The sequence below is a fragment of the Phalacrocorax aristotelis genome, chromosome 13, assembly GCF_949628215.1.
Source record: "Phalacrocorax aristotelis chromosome 13, bGulAri2.1, whole genome shotgun sequence".
Lineage (NCBI taxonomy): Eukaryota > Metazoa > Chordata > Aves > Suliformes > Phalacrocoracidae > Phalacrocorax > Phalacrocorax aristotelis.
Window position 1 is genome coordinate 18,187,036 of NC_134288.1, and position 16,267 is coordinate 18,203,302.

General features: G+C 56.0%; 1 protein-coding gene across 2 annotated transcripts; it reads left to right on the forward strand.

Moving 5' to 3' along the window:
- Positions 1–3,483: 3,483 nt before the first annotated feature.
- LOC142064053 (opsin-5-like) lies at positions 3,484–14,250 on the forward strand. 2 transcript variants are annotated; one of them, XM_075108581.1, is made up of 7 exons: positions 3,597–3,619; positions 5,402–5,489; positions 6,668–7,039; positions 7,126–7,288; positions 7,923–8,050; positions 10,199–10,527; positions 11,354–14,250. In XM_075108581.1, the coding sequence occupies exons 4-7, from the start codon at positions 7,185–7,187 to the stop codon at positions 11,906–11,908; spliced, it is 1,116 nt and encodes a 371-aa protein (XP_074964682.1). In that variant the 5' UTR covers positions 3,597–3,619; positions 5,402–5,489; positions 6,668–7,039; positions 7,126–7,184; the 3' UTR covers positions 11,909–14,250. The 2 variants fall into 2 exon arrangements, with proteins under 2 accessions (XP_074964681.1, XP_074964682.1); XM_075108580.1 differs by lacking the exon at positions 6,668–7,039 and having other exon boundaries at positions 3,484–3,619.
- The last annotated feature ends 2,017 nt before the right edge of the window (positions 14,251–16,267 follow it).

A 16,267-nucleotide genomic window follows, 5' to 3' on the forward strand; every position in this document is an offset into this window, starting at 1 on the left:
TCTCCTGATGGATTCACTGTCCTCTGCACCAACTTTGCTCCCAGGGTGAGTGACTCCCAGCCGCGTTCCTGGGTGCCGCTCTGCAGCCTGGGACGTAGCTCCAGCCCCTCAGCTGGGCTCCCCACCAGAAACTGCAGCCTGATGTCTGTGGGATGGTCAGAGCAACGAGCAACGCTTGAAGGTACTTGTATGGAAAAGGGGGGTAACTCAGCGCCCCAGAGAGCACTAGCCTGATGGTGTGTGTGTGTTTATCCCCAAGGCGTAGGCTTATGCCATAGTGCGTGCGTCCAAAACGCCTCTGGGAGCTCTGCCCATTTTTATGAGGGGAAAGAGTCACTTTCTCAAGAAATTCTGAGGAGAAACTTAGAAGCTGATGAATATGTAGCAAAACCTCTTCCCTCCGTCGCTTTCCACATCCACAGTGTCATACTGTGAGTCTAATAACTTAGTGGTTTTCTAATAAATTTAACCTTAGTATCAATTAAAATGCTTTGGCACACAAAGAAGAGAGAGGTGGGCTCCTAAGGACATTCATCATAGAAAGCACATTGAGATTGGATTTCCATTAGCTGTGAAATTAAATACTCTGGAGCAGCTTTTTCACCCTGACAATTATGAATATGCATCAGATAGATGATGTTCTCAGCCTGCCCTGTCTGCTCCTGCAAGTGCTGGTGAGAAGGAAAGCCCATTTCCTCACAAACCTTTTAGAGGGTGGCCTGCAAAAGGGAGAAGTTGTGTCTCAGCCTTTTCTGTTTCCGTGTGATGGAGAAATCTCTCTGATAACTTTTCTGCAGCATTCTGTCAGTACTGCCTCCTCCCTTCATTTAAAGCCTTAGGTCCCCTAGTTGTCTGTCCTGCAGCCAGTGAACTTCAGTCTTCCACTAAAGCCCAGACTTGCCATTGCTGCTTTTTCTTAAGACAAAATGACTCACAAGGTTTTAAACAAAACCTGGACGCAAACCCCATTTATTTTGCTGTTCTTTGTGAGTCAAAGTGTAGTGTGGCAAGGATTTGAGGCTAGGGACGAGATTTGCACAGGGCAGGTGAAGAAAGGTTGGGAAATGTTTCCCTCTTTCCTGCGAGGGATTTCCAGCACTTGGGTCCAGTAAGTTGGGATTGTCAGTGAAAATCTCAAGGGAGAACCTAAGTCTCCACTGTACAGTCAATAAAGGGAGAGATTTGGCTTGAATCCTGGGTGCGAAAGCGAGGGGCTTTTGCAAGCTTGCAAGGGGCTTGTGTTGCAGGGTCGGTACCAGGTATCCAGGAACACCCTTCTGTTGAAATGATTTGTCTCGTAAAGGGAGAAAGCAATCATCTCCCACCCCCCAGAGCTGCTGTGCTTGCCTGCTAACGGGTGTGTACTCGATGCCCAGAGCCTGGCTTGCAGTGAGGTGTAACCCCACAGCTGGGCTGGTTTCTGCAGGCTGCCCTCGCAGAGGGAGCACCCTGAGGTCACAGGGCCTGGGGGTACCCAGCTCCCAGAACAGGCAACAGCAGTTTTGCTGTTGCTTTAATATCTGCTGAAAGATGGGCCCAGCACAGACCAGGGCGAGGAGGGACAGCTTAGAGCTGCCTGGCATCACCTCTGCTGGTGCCTCTGTCTGGGATTCATGGGCTCCGCTCAGGATTCCTGTCAGTTCAGTTCCCCAAGCTCCCAGGGAGCAGCCGGGAGAGGCACCCCAGGCTGGATACCGGCATGTCCCAGTGCCTCGGCTGGGCAGGCAGGGAGGAGCTTCCCGGAGCTGGAGGAGCCGTCTGTCGTGCTGAGGACGCAGAGGGGGACAGTCACCTTCAGCACAAGCCTGCGAGCAGGTGACGAGCTGAGCAAACTGAGTTACTCTGGGATGATCTTAGTGTGGTGCAAGTGCAGAAAGATCAGGCAGTGAATTGCTTCCCTGGGTATCCAGCACAGGCTGAGGACTGGCGTGCAGCTCCCAAAGCAAATAGTAGGTGGGATAATTTTGTGCCTAACGCCTTTTCCGTCTAAGCGGGGTGCAGGTGGATCTTGGCCTGTTGCTGCTCAGACTCCAGCCTCGCGTGCCCCGGTAATTATGTTGTGTAGATGTTTACGGGGATGGCCAGGGAGTTTGTGCTCTGCCCAAAGCGGCTAGAAAGCCCAAGCCAGTGGGTGGAGGTTACAGTGACTTCCCATAACCTTCTCGTGAGCAGCGACCGCTGCTGTGGGGCCACGCTGGCCCGGCGAGGTTCTCAGCACTGTGACTGGGTGAGATGCATAGGGAGAGGGTAGGAGGGGTGTAAAGCAAGCACCTCGTGAGTTATGTTTGCTAAGAAAAGCAAACTGATGCAGCTGAACTATATAATGCAAATGAGGACAGTCAAATGTGTTGGAGTGGTCCAAGGCTACCCTGGTGCCAAAGCAGAACCGAGAGCACAGGCATCCACCAGCCCGCAAAGCATAAAGAAAAGCGGAGCAGGGGATCGTGCACCTGCCGAGTGTGTGCTGGGCTGGCAAGGAGAAGGCCTCCAAGCCAAGTTGCTGCTCTGACACCAACACTGTTATTTAAAGTAGGAAGCCCCTAAGATGCAAATGTTAATATTTTCCTTACATATTTTAGCAGGCAATTATTAAAAGGTAATGTATTTTTAAGGCTGAACATCAAAACTGCATTTACATAAATACAGGTAATGATGTATGAGAAGTTGCTGTACCGTATTTGCACACGCTGGTAACAAGACAGAGGACATTTGATATGTTCAAGTAGCAAAGTAGCTGTGTGGCAATCGCGCAGCTAATTGAATTAGCCTGTCTGGGCGATCACACTGTTTGGCGCTTCTTCCCGTAGGTGCTTGCATATCAAACCCCACGGGCTGGCAGCCTCTTCCAAGCCAGCAGATAATAGCTGGAGTTTAGTTTCTTGATAAAGCACACGCTGTTGTTAAACGAATGCTTTGTTTTGCACAACAAAAGATTGGACAAATCCCAGGTGCGGGTGTCATTTCTCCGAAGTGCAAGGTTGTGGCGGGGAGCTCTTTCATACCAGGAAACCCAAACAGAAGCGGTTTGACCTCCTGGCTGTGCGCTGGTCTTCACGATGTCCACACTGTGCCACAGACCAGACCTTCCGGACCCAGGCAGGAGGACGGGCATTTCAAACCAGTGCAGTATCTCTTTCTCAACACCAAAAGGCACCACCCGAGCTGGGGAAGGAGGCAAGTGTGCCACACAGCTTCCTGAGAGACTCTGTCACTTCAGCAGGGTGGTGTCAACGGGGCTTAATTTAAAACCACATTTGCATCAAGCTGTCAAACCAGTAACCTGGGCAAAACATGTCTCCAGGATGTGGGAGTCTGCCAGCAGCACAAGGGCTTTGGCCACAGCTACTAGGGCGAGCGAGCCAAAACCTGGCTTGCTGTTGCTCCTTCTGTCCTCAGTGCATGACACCTCTTTGCGTAGCGCACACTTGCCGAGACGGTTTTCCTCAGACCAGTTCTCTTGCTTTCTACTGTCTCTGTTCATAAGGGAAATGGCAGCCACCCAGAGATGCCAGAAGTTCAGCAGAGTGAACTGAGAGCCATGGACAGCCACTGCAGCTCCCATTAACTAAATTACACAGCATCCAGCCTGGCCTGCAGAGGCAGCTCCGTCACACTCACGGTATGTAGGCACCGACCATAAAAATATTGGATTGCTTGACATCAGATGCTTGAGACAGGCTTACTGAAAAGTAGCGAGTGGGGCTATGTGAGCTGTAAACATCCCATAGGCTGTGTGCCCACCTAACCCAAGAAAGCCATGAAGTAGGCCAGAAGAACCGTGGTCCAGTGGTATTTGGCTGTATGGGCCAGTAACACAGAGAATGGACTGTTGGCAGGAACGCCAGTTAGTGACTTAAAATCAATTTACGCTCAAAGCTAATTCACCTGTTACTTCAATTACTTAGCTCTGTCTGTCTGAATGCAGCCTTGGGCGCGAGGTGGGCATTTTCACCTGGCTGCAGATAACACGGGTGGTTGCTCTGTGAGGTCCACGTCGGGCAAACGCGTGGGAGGAAGGGCCCGTTCGATAGCTCCGAAGCCGCCTCACGGGAGTTAGAGGTCAGGCAGGGATCTCTGCTGGGAATATTATTTTCATCCACCTCCTCCCCACAAGGCCAGCTCTGTTCCCTGTCCCAGCTCGCAGCGCGGCCCCATGAAGACCAGGCAATGCGCAGGAGCAATAGCCCCTTGCCGCTCGTGAGGGTCAAACGTGCGCAGGCTGGCCCCAGCTGCCTTCCCCGCCCAGCGCCGGCTCCCGGCAGGGCACTCTCTTCAGTTCTCCCTCAGCGTGCGGGTCGGGGCCTTGGGGACGGAGGCAGGAATACTGCATGCATTAAACATCCCAGCAAGCAAGCTAACAGCTATCGAAACACATAATTAAACCATTATTTTCTCTAGCCCCCTCTCTTTTTTTTTCCCTCACCTGAGCAAATTACTTTTCCATTTATTTGTTATCAGTAAAGGGAGTGAATATACTGAAATGCGCCTGCTGTTCTGCTCTACTACCCCCTATTAACTTCCTAAGCACTTGGGAACCTTTGGCTCAGCTGCACGAAGTAACAGCGAGACTAATTAGGCCAATAAAACCCAACGATTGAGTCAGGCACCCCAAGAAACGGAATGACTTTTTGCTACTATTTTTTTTTTTTGTTAATACGTGTGTTCACCCTCAAGTTCTTCACCGCCTGCGCTGCTGGCGGCATGGGCCAGGTTTAGTTACAGCTGAAGAAGGAAGGTCCCAGCCAGGCACAGTGATGATCGGGGTGACAATTCCCTTCTGTCCCCAGCGGTGGGGTCTCCGGGGCCGGGGTTTGATGAGCAGCTTGTTGCAAGTCCCCTCATCTGCACAGGCCCTTCTCAGCTCATGCAGCGCACGCCTCACCGTAGAGGCAATTAATATGCCGCTGGGGTGGCACGTGAAGGGGTCGTGGCTGCATCGCAAGGGCAGTTTGGGCCAAGTCTATCTGCTGATGTGGACACAGGCAGAGGCACACGAAGGATGGGGCGAGCCTGGAGGAGGTGGGGGCTTTGCAGAACACGAAGCCTCCAGCTGCAAGCAGCCGGTCCCTGTGTCCACACACGCAGCATCTGCTGCTGTCAGCACATGGCTGAGACTTGCAAAGAAAATTTAGATCCAAAGGCTAATGCTAATCGGTAAAGTCTATAATAGAAGGAATGGTAATCCAGTTGGATTACCAGCCTGACCCCGTTGCCAGCCCCCCAGCCCAGGCGCAGGCCAGCGCCGCACGCACTGCTCACGGGGGGTTGCAGGCTACTGGCTTGGTTGTAGCACTGTGCCAGGAGCGTGTCACAGAGCTGCCCCGCCTGGGAACCCAGGAAGCCCAGAACTCCTTCGTTAGCCAAAATTCACTCTTGCTTGTATTTTTACCTTGCTTTGCAGATGGGAAATATGTCCAACTCCTCAGTGTTCATCTCCACCTTATCGAAGAGAGAAGACCTGATTTTTGGCACGCTCTATTCAGTCTTTGGTAAGGAAAGACAGGCCGTTATACCTGTGTCCCTGCTGCGGGCAGCCCAGGTGCCTGCCTGCCAGAGACGTTCAGGGGTTTAGCAGTCGCTGATGCTTCCAGAAGTGTTCAGTCATTGGCAGGATCATCAAAGTGGCCCTTCCCATGTTAGGCCTCCCCGTGTTACTCAAAAGGACCATCTGGCCAAACCTCGGTGGCTGCAAGGCCTCTTGGGCCTGCAAGTACCAGTTATGTTTTTAAATATTTGGAAAGTTGAAGAACAACCTTTGAGGAACGTGCTGTAACTCCTGCTGCAGCCACCTGCAGTGAGGTGGGTGAGGACTCTCTTTGAGCCTTGTCAGGTTCACGATTATGGGAGGTGCTTTGGACCTCCAGCCGGCCCTTGCTTCCCGCAGAAGGTGCTGGTGAATGTCCTGCGATTTGGAGTCAGTGGCACCGAAAAGCCAGCAGGCAAAGCTGGGGGGCTGGGCTGTGCTCTGAGGTAGCCTAGCCCTGGTTGGTGTGGGCCAGGAGCGAACGATGGGCAAAGAGCAACCTTCTGGTCCTCTGAGCCCTGGGCACGTGCTGTCCCAAATGCTACAAGTTTTTCATGGCTGTGAGCACGGGGAACCCAAGGGGGCTGCTCATGCCACTGGGACTGCGAGCAGTCCTATCGGCACCTACAGCTCCTAGGAGTTAGTAAAGCTAATCAAATGTACCTAGTACGGATGCGAGACTCGGTCTGTGGGAAAAACGCCTTGTGCGGCTGGGAACAACGACAATCTCAGCGCTCCACCCTCCAGTGACTCCAAAGCCCTGGATTTGGCCAGGTCTTGCGTGGGAATCCTGTTCCTAAGAAGAACTTTAGTGTCGGCTATTCAGTGGCTTTGGAAGCTGGTTCTTACCATGATATTTAATTTACAGTCTAATCCATTAGGGAGAAACTCTTGTCCTAGCCAACCTGCCCCCAAAGCAGCAAAGATTCCCCTTCTGAGGACACTGAACCCTCTCTTCAATGGGAGCACAATTATGTAATTAAAAAGAGAGAAAGCCCTTGTTATAAAATTTTAATCACTGCTGTTGCTTTAAATACACTAATAGCAAACAAAGAGCCTTCCTTTGTTTAGTCTGGATTTTCCTTGATCTCCATAATGTCTTTCTTCTTGTTTATTTTGTTACCATGATATTGGACAACACAGACTCACAGGGGTGACACTGCCAGGAAGAAATTAAAAAGGCGAAGGGCCCCAGCTTGTTGGCCCCACATCAGACGAGCAGTCGCACAAAGCTCCTGTTACTTATCTAGCTGGAAGGAAGTGCCTCCCTTGCTCCTTCCAGCTGGAAGGAGTGACTCTGGCCAGATCCTGCACCCGGAGCCCATCGCAGTCTCATCCCATCACTGCCCTCCTCCCAGATGCCTCTGTAGGATCTCAGGAAGGGGAAGGGATCAAATTCAACGTAAAGCAGCTCCAGATGTGCTCACAGAGCTCTGCAGGTCCCGCGGGCTCCCCTGCTCAGCCCACGCTGGAGAGGGAAGCCTGAGCCCTTTCCACGCTCCGTAGACATCTCCGGTATTTGCTTCCAAACATCTCAAGATGATCCTGGCTCCTTTCCCGGCTCTGTAACGTACAGCACTGTTCCTCTGCCTTCTCCGCAGGCATCGTGTCCCTCTCTGGGAACTCGCTGCTCCTGCTGGTGGCCTATCAGAAGAGGTCCATGCTGAAGCCTGCCGAGTTCTTCATCGTCAATCTGGCCATCAGTGACCTGAGCATGACAGTGACGCTCTTCCCCTTGGCCACCTCCTCCTTCTTTGCACACAGGTACCTTGTAGAAGCGGCTCTGCGCTGGCTGGTGGCCCCAGGTGCAGTTTGTAAACCTTGTCTTGAAACGAGGAGATCCCTGACAGGGCTGCAGAGGGACCCAAGGGGTCAGTCTGGGGGCACTGGGGCACCGTGTAACCTCACAGACATCCATCCCACCGCGGGGTGGCTTGCTGTTCCCTCTACCTTATCACACAGACTTGCTGTGTGAGTGGTTTGGTGGTGGGTTTCTGAGCTGGCACCCACGTGGCATGGGCACCGCAGTCATGTGTGCCGGCACGGATCGATCGGGGCAGCTCCTGTACCTGTGGCTTCATCTGTGCCCATCGCTGGGATGCTCAGGGAACGAATGGGGGACGAGATCACGCCAATGCTTTCTTGGGCAGTCAGGCATCAGTGTCTGCGTAGCCTGCTGCAGCTGCCCCACGCATGGTTGACTTTGCTTTTGGTGTGGGACCAGAGGCTGAGGTCCCACCACCCACTGCTGCCAGGAGAGCAGGCTGGGAAGCACCCAGCCTTCCTCCGGAGCAGGGCCCACACAGAAAATTCCCGTCCAGCTGCGTAGCAGCAGCTGTCAGCCAGCTGCCCGGGCAGCGGGGAAGGGCTGCGTTTACCTGCAGGCTCTCTCTTGCAGGTGGCTGTTCAACCAGGCAGTGTGCACCCTCTATGCCTTCTGCGGGGTCTTGTTTGGGCTCTGCAGCCTCACCAGCCTGACAGTGCTCAGCACGGTTTGCTGCCTGAAGGTCTGTTACCCAGCATATGGTAGGTGCTGGGATGCGTGATCTATGCTTACCCCCTTCTCTGTTAACGTAACCCTTTTTCTTCCTTCTCTTACGGGCCAGATCCACCTCTTCTGGGAAAGCTTTGCCCCAAGGCAGCCTACTCCCAGCCAATACACCAGTGTGGCAGACTCTGTAGGCTTTTATCACCTGTATGTTCACCCGCCCCACCTGCACGGAGCTCTGGAGCCCTGGCCCTCTGTGCACACGACGTGCACGTGCATCTCAGCCGTCCCTGCCTCCAGAGCCTGCTGCACTCTCGGGCTCAGGAGCATCCCTGCAAAAGTACCAATGGGGTTGTCCTCCCTCTGCAGAAAAGTCCCAGCTGCTGCATCACAGCAGGTCACAGGGTTTCGAACGTCCATACGCAGACTTGAGCTTAGGCCAGGGCAGACTCTGCATCTGGGAAGCCACAAGCTCTGGCAGAGCAAGGAAGAGCCGCTTTCGCTTGTCCCTGCTGGGAGAGCCATAGGCCAAATGTATTTAATTCACTGAAATAATTAATACAGCAGGGCTGGGTTTGTAGTGTCGTAGCTCACTTCTGTAGCCCTGTTTTCACCTGGACTTCCTCCACAGACCTAATGTGACTGTCTGCAGCTCTAAGCTTGGGCTCTCTGTAGAGGACACGCACTGCAGCGAGCACCTGAGGAAGCGAGGGGTCCAGGGATGTCCCCTACACATTTACAGCTTCTCCAATTTGTAGTTGCTTCTTAATTTCCTCAGCTCAGCTGCTAAGCCTCCATCTAGCGTGTATCTTCAGAATAGATTTTGGATTAAAGACCAAAAATAGAAATAAAATGGGAAATCAAAGATATTAGTTTGATTTGCAGACCACACCCAGGGCGCATCATCACCCCCTCTCCCGTGGCTCGCTGCCTGTCTGCCCCAAGCCAGCGGCTGCTGCCAACCGCCAGCATGCTTTGTCCCCAGCAGCTGACAGTGCCTCAAGGACGGTGCTGGAGCAGAGTCACCTTGGTTATGAGCCAGCACAACAGCTCAGGAGATCACTAAAAAGGTGGGAGGAAAGATAAAGACGAAAGGTTGCGGTTAAAAGGCAGCCTGGGTACTGGTGGCTTTTCCCTGTGCACGTCCTGCTCTCTCGATGAGCCGACGCTTGGCAGCCTGGCACGTTCAGCTTATCTCCCCATGATGCCCCAGCCCATCTTCCATGAGGAAACAGCTAATCTCAATGTGCTTTTAATTGCCTAGTTTCAAAGAAAAATGTTACTCCTATGTATGGCTGAAGATTTAGCACTTTATACTGAGCTCTTAGAAGATGAGGGAGTTTTAGGTTTGACGGGGATAGGACAAAAATGAAGAAAATTCCACCTCCCCCAGTGCTTCAGTCTGGCAGAGAGGAAAAGGTCCTTCAAACGACCGTGTCTGGGATGGCTTTGAGCAGTCCTGGAGCCGGCTCTCCCTGCCCCCTGCTCAGACTGCTGCAGCCAGGCAGCCTGCCTCCCCCCTCCTCCCCGCTGCCTGTGGGGCGGTGGGTGCAGCCGTATCCCCATGGGGCGGCGGGTGCAGCCGTATCTCTGTGGGGTCGTGGGTGCAGCCGTATCCCCGTGGGGCGGTGGCTGCAGGCGTATCACCGTGTCCCCATTGGGCGGCGGGTGCAGCCATATCCCCGTGAGTGCAGCCGTATCCCCATGGGGCGGTGGGTGCAGCCACATCCCTGTGGGGCAGTGGGTGCAGCTGTGTCCCTGTGGGGCAGTGGGTGCAGCCGTATCTCCGTGGGGCGGCGGGTGCAGCGTCTCCCCCGTGCCACCAGCAGCCACATGACTGCCCAGCAATTCTCCCCGAAGCCGAGAGAGGCTGCACCGCTGATCCCGCCACTGGCTGCCCAGGTTGGGGCAAACCCTTACGTTCCTCTTGGCTCTTTGCTCTGGCTGCCCGCGCAGGGGGCCGGGAGGGTGCCCGTGTGTGCCGGGGCCCGGGGTGAGCGCCGGTGCGGCTCTGCCCGCTCACGTCCGCAGTGCTGCCGTGCTGTGCGCAGCAGCTCCTGCCCCACCTGGGCGGCCCCAGCCGTGTCCCCGGGGCCTGGAGGTGCGGGCAGCCCGGGCTCACAGCCCTGCTCGCCGTTCCCCCTCGCCCATGGGAAGCCATCCTCACCCCAATCCCTCTGCCGCAGGCAACAAGTTCTCGCCCTGCCATGCCGGAGTTCTGCTGCTGTGCGTCTGGGCATATGCCCTGATATTTGCCACAGCCCCCTTGGCCGAGTGGGGCAGCTACGGCCCCGAGCCCTACGGGACAGCCTGCTGCATCGCGTGGACAGCCTCGAGCAGGGAGGCCACACTCTACATCCTTGCCCTCTTCGTCTTCTGCTACCTTCTCCCCTGCCTCCTCATCCTCGTCTCCTACTCGCTGATCCTCTGGACGGTGCGGGTGTCCCGGAGAGCCGTCAGGCAGCACACGTCCCCCCAGCGCAGAGCCCGCAGCGTGCACAGCCTGGTCATGAAGGTAGGGGAGGGCTCGGGGTGCTGCAGGGTCTCGGGGTGCCCCCTGCCCAGCCCACCGCCAGTGGGCAGGCAAAGGCAGCAGGATCCCTTCTGCCAGGGTGTCTGCTACTCTTGATGAATTCTCCAGGGGTTTGTATCAGTGTGGGTAATAACACTCGTTTAAAGCCATCAGGTGGATGAGTTTTCATTTTAAATTATGTTGGAAAAGATCATAAAAGGAGCTTGCATGAGTCATTGTTCCCCAGACTACAAGCTAATACTATAATCTACCAAGGATATGTAAAAAAACCAGAAGTGGATATCCTTTAAAAAAAAAACCCAAACATAAAAGAAAACAGCTTGCAAGCCTGGCCTTGAAGGAAATGTTCGTGTCTGCTTAGGGGAGGGGGGTCTGAGCATGGCCCGTCTCCAGAGCCTCTCGGGCAGTCTGCACGCCTGCACACAGATTGCCGGAGGGATTCTGAGTGCTGCCAAAAGGCTGTTGGAGTCTGATGCTGGCCTGGCCCCAGCTGGGTCTCTGGGTGCTCCGTACCCATCTGCCGTGGTGGGCTGAGAAATTCCCAGGTGGGACGGGGTGTGAGCCGCCTGGAGCGAGGGCAGTTTACGCCCCCACGCTGGGATGTGCTGAGTTACTGCCCTGGTGTCTGACACCCCGGTGCTCCAGTGCAGTGGGTCCAGAAGGCTGAGCATTTTTCCCTGGGGATGTGACCGACTGCTCAGGGTCCCATTACACATGGCTGAGCGTTTTGGGAAGGGGGGAGCATCAGCATCCCGCCTGTGCCGCAGGAGGCTCACAGCATTGCCATCTCCATCTCCTCCTCTTCCAGCTGAGCGTTGCCGTGTCCTTGGGGTTTCTGGCCGCCTGGACCCCTTACGCTGTTGTTGCCCTGTGGGCAGTGCTCGGCGACGCCAGCCAGGTGCCGGCGCTGGCCTTCGTGCTGTCGGCCGTCTTTGCCAAGTCCTCCACGCTCTACAACCCCCTGGTGTACCTGCTCTTCAAGCCCAACTTCCAGAGGTTCCTCTCCAGGGACGTAGTGCTCCTCCGGGCCATGCGCACCCTCCTCTGCTGTGGCTGCCCGTGTGCTGTGCTCCAGCCCTTCCCGTCCCCGGGCTTCGGTGACCGCCCTGGGGCTTGCAGAAACTGCAATGACGCTTTCGAGTGTTTCCGTAACTACCCCAGGTGCTACAAACTCCCGCAGGCGCCCGGCAGCGCGGCCCGGCGTGCTCCCCTGGCAATCCTGGCCGATGGAGCTGCTTGCCAGCCGGCGCTGAAGAGGACGGTGCAGGTGATGGTGCTTGTCACACGGAAGAGGTCGGGCCTGGGCGCTGCGAACGTGGTGGGGGATGCCCTGCCGTCGGACGTCATGAAGGACCTTCTCTGAGCCCAGCGCGCTGGAAGACAAACCCAAACGCAACATTTCTCTCACCTACGTATCCGATGGGTCCCCAACATGTTCTGCAGATGAAGTGACGTGAACATTTAAGACCAATCTTGCCTCACCCACTGGTTTGGCTCTTGCACCTCTGAGCCTAGTCTTCACACCTGCAAAAAAAACCCCAAACAATTAGACCCCAGTGCCTGAAATCTGCCTAGGGCGCAAGTCCAGGGCGCAGTTTCTCCTGCAGCTTGTTCTCTGGACACTTGGCCTTTGTTTTTCCATCCTGGTGCTCTGACGACCAAGCAGGAACTTGGTTGTCTTAAAAACTGTGCACGGCAGGGAGGGCTGGAGACCAGGAGGCCCTGAGAGGTGCCCTGGCTCCAGCACCACCTCCTACAGCCCCCGCTGACCACGTCCTTTCCCGTCGGGGAGCAGGACCAGGCCGCTCAGCTACCTCACTTGGGATTATGAAGCATCTTTATATACCTCTCAAGAGACTATTCTGTGCAGGCTGCGCTACCCCACTCCCCCGACTTGAACACAAACCCACCACTGTCCTACAGATCGAAATGGGAGCTTGTCTTTAGAGTAAGGATTTGGGGTTAAAATAATCCCAGTGGCAGCAATAGCAGTCCCAGGTCGTGCTGCCCAGGCAGGGAATGGCGAATCTGTGGCTAAGCACCGTCCTGGGGACCGGGCTTGGCCGTAGGGTGTCTCCCGGTGGCTGGGGCGACGGGGCAGCTCGTGCCGCCTGCAGTGCTGCGCAGGGGCAGCAGCACCCCACGGGCCTGCGGTCGGAGATCGGAGCGGGCAGTTCGCCCGCAGGGAGGGTCTGGGATGAAAAGCACGGAGAAGCTGCGAAGGGGCCCGATGCAAATCCACCAGTAGAGAGTCCCCAGGTTACCCGCTGTGGCAGACGCGGGGTGGGCCTGCAGGCGCCTGTCTCCGGTGGCGTGCTGGCAGCCTTGTGGTGAGGGTGCTCCCATCCCCCCCCAGCACCGCGCCGCTCACGTGCCCAGCCTTTGGGCACGGCGGGAGCTGGTTTTACTTTGCAGGGGGCGAATAACGTGGCCAGGGTTATGCCCAAAAAATTAAAAGATGCATTCAAGGTGATGGGAAGAGTCAGTAGCAGAGGAGGGAAAGGCGCTGCCCCCAGCACCCCGCCGGCCAGTTACTCGTGGGAGCGCTTTACACCGTTGCTGGTTAACAAAACCACACCACAACCCATCGCCAAAGCTGCAGCGTTGAGTCATGGGCATGCGAAATGGGAAGGGTGAACTGTCTTCTGCACTGAGTGCTGGGAAGCAGCCACTGCCCCCGGTGCCGTCGCTGGCTGCACTCTGCCTGCCCGCTCTGCCTGTAAGCCGACCCTGAGACCCCCCCGCCCTGCTCTCCAGACACAGATACTGCTATTTTTAGCAGTTGCTCCCTGAACTGGGATGTATCACTGCCTTTTCTTAGCACAGCTACAGCAGCCTCCTCTTCTGAGGACACGGAGCACTTCACAAAACACCGGCTAGCTGCAGGGGCGAGCAGAGATACGGGGGGGCGGGTGTGTTCCCCGGGGGAGCAGACAGCAGGTGCCCACCACCGGTCATTTAAGCAACCCAGGCATTAAAAACAGGAGCTGGGCTTTTTGGCATGGACGTTATGGCCCAATTCCAGCGAGCGCTGCGGTGGGGAAGGTGGCGGCCGCAGGCGTGCAGAGGCACCCGGCGAAGCGGCGAAGGGTGCTGGGGTGCGGGCGGTCCTGCCCCTGCTTCAGCCAGCCGCTGCTGCACAGCTCTGCGACGGCGCGGCAGTGGTGGCACTTGCTTTTGTCCCTTGGCCACTTCCACTTCGCCACTTTAGTTAGCAGTTTCCCTGTGACAGGAGGGGGTCAGTGGTGCCTCTGGGGTGCACCTGCATCCTCCTGGGATGGTTTTGCCCACGTGGGATACCTGCAGCGCAGACGGTTGGGGCAGGGTTAGGGTTTATGCACAAGGGCCAAGTAATAACTGAAAAGCCACGCGGTGAGTGACGCTCCTGCCTTCGCTTCCCACTCCTGCGGTGCAAAAAACCCCCACCCAACCCAAAGATGTGCGATATTTGCAAAACTCTGCAAACAAACAAAGAAAAGTCAGGGCAGGGAGGACAAAGTTTCCAGCGTAGATGCGGGTTTCCAGGAGGGCCAAGTCACCACCCGGCCCGGGGCATAGCTGCTCGGCCCCTTCGCACCCTGCCGCTCGGAGCGCTGCTCCCCATGCCGTCCCGGGCACTCCTGCACACAAAGGAATCACAAGCACTTGGTGTCTTTCATCACATTCCAGAAACTGTACAGTTTTAAAGTAAATTCACTCATGCAAAACTGGCGTTCGGCTTGGTTCAATTTTGTGTTAGCAGCCACAATCCGGGATAAATGAAAATAGCGTCGCTGTGCGCGGCCGGGGCGAGAGCGTGAGCAGGTTTTGGTCCTGGGGGTGAGCAACTGCAGAGACAGGGTACGGCCCATCGGCCGGGGCGCAGGGACGTGGGGCAAGCAAAGCTCTCCTTCCTCAGCAGCCGAGCCTTCCCCCTGCCCAGGTGAAGCAGCTCTTGAGCTGCCGCCTCGGCCAAGGCCCGGCTGCGCCTGCTGCCCATCGCTGGCCCTGGCGGGAGAGGAGCCTCCAGAGAGGCGGCCGGGGGCTGATTCCCCACTGGAGGACATCAGCGCAAAGGGCTGCTGCCGTCTCTTGGGGACCTCCAGGGCATGGCCACCCTGGGACAGGTGGGGGGCCCAGGACGTGACACCGGCCGGGCTGGCGCTTCGGGCTGGTGCAGGTGGGTCCCTGCTTGGCTTATCAGCCCCGATGGCCGGCTGCTTTGTCCCCTGCTGGCTAAAAAATACTGCGGTCCAGAAATCACCTGAAGGAGGTAGGGAAAAAAAAGCCTGTAAATACACCAGGTCCTTTATTGCTCCAGGAAACCCCCCAGATCAGCATCTTCATCTTAGTTCGGTATGAGAATGCATCATATTGAGAGCACCTAAAACTGTGTGTACTTTAATCCACATTCAGATGGGACTCCTGCTGCCGGGGAGTCCAGGCAGCGGCACTGCAGCCACTTAGCAAAATCCAAATCAATTTCATTAACTCCATGCACTGTGCCCAGGCCAAACAGCAGGTCCAGGGTCCCCCCCCGGCACAACCTGGGGCTGCCATGACCCAGGGGCTCCCACCTGCCAGGCTGGACCCGTGCCCTGGGGCACGGCATGGCTGGTGCTGGTCTCATCAGTGGCCCCAGCTGGGAATGGTGCCATCAGCTGCCACCAATTACCTGAGGACGAGAGCCCCCCACTCCCTGCAAGGGTAGGTCCTGTGGTGGCTGCTGCTGGGATGAGCCTGGGGCTGCGAGGAGGACGGCGACTTTGCCTCTTGGGGCCAAGGTAGGGTCTGCACCAGCTGCTGTGGTCGGGCAGGGTCTGGGAGGTGGGTACCCATTGTTAGAACTTATTTCTTTAGCCTTGGTGCTCTGCAGGCTGGTCCCTGGGTCTGAGCCAGGTGGGAAGGGGGTTTGGGGGCTGAAGTGCTGCGTTGCTTCTCAGTGGGAGCCTGGTGCTGGTGCGGGGAACAGCCAAGGCTGCCTTGGTTTGGGTTTGGTGCCTGGGCGGGCACGTTACGGTCACTGCGTTCCCACCCAGCGCTAGCTGAGTGCGAGCACTTGTGCCCGTTCGCAGCGATGGCTTTATTTTCAAATAGCCATTGTGTCCCAGGTTCAGTCAGACTCTTGAGGTTGAAAACGCTGAGGCAAGTGCAGGCATGTGTGCTCCATGGATCTATACATAAGCAGTATATGGTTACCAAAAGTGCAGAGTGAGCCAGAGAACCTACAGCAAGAAATCTTTCTCAAGGAGAGAGGTTCCTTCCCAAAAGCAAGCTGGCAGAGGCAGTTACAACCGCAAGGCAGTTTCAGAGAGCAGCTGGCTCATTCTGGGATTGTTTTCTGCCTGAATCTCCCATTATTTCACATCTATCAGTGTCATAAAATCACTTTGGTACTAACCTTATAGGGCAGTAACCCCTGGGATTTCCATGTTCCCCCACCGACGGTACCGCAGGGCTCTGGGATACAGAGTTTGCTCGCTGTGACTCTGTTAATAACCTGCAAAGCAGCAGCACCTCCAGGGCACCACCTCTTTTGCTGCCTTACCTTGCAAGGTTAGCAGGCAAGTGATGCCCTCCTGCCCTGCTTGGGAGAGCTCCAGCCTGGCAGGGGCTTAGGTTTGAAAGAGAACTTAAGGGTGAACTAAAGCAGCCCGTGTGTGTCTGCTCAGCCTTCCCGCTCGTCCTGGGGATGCAGGCACGCGCCTCAAATCAGTGTCGTGTCCCACCGACCTCGCCCCTG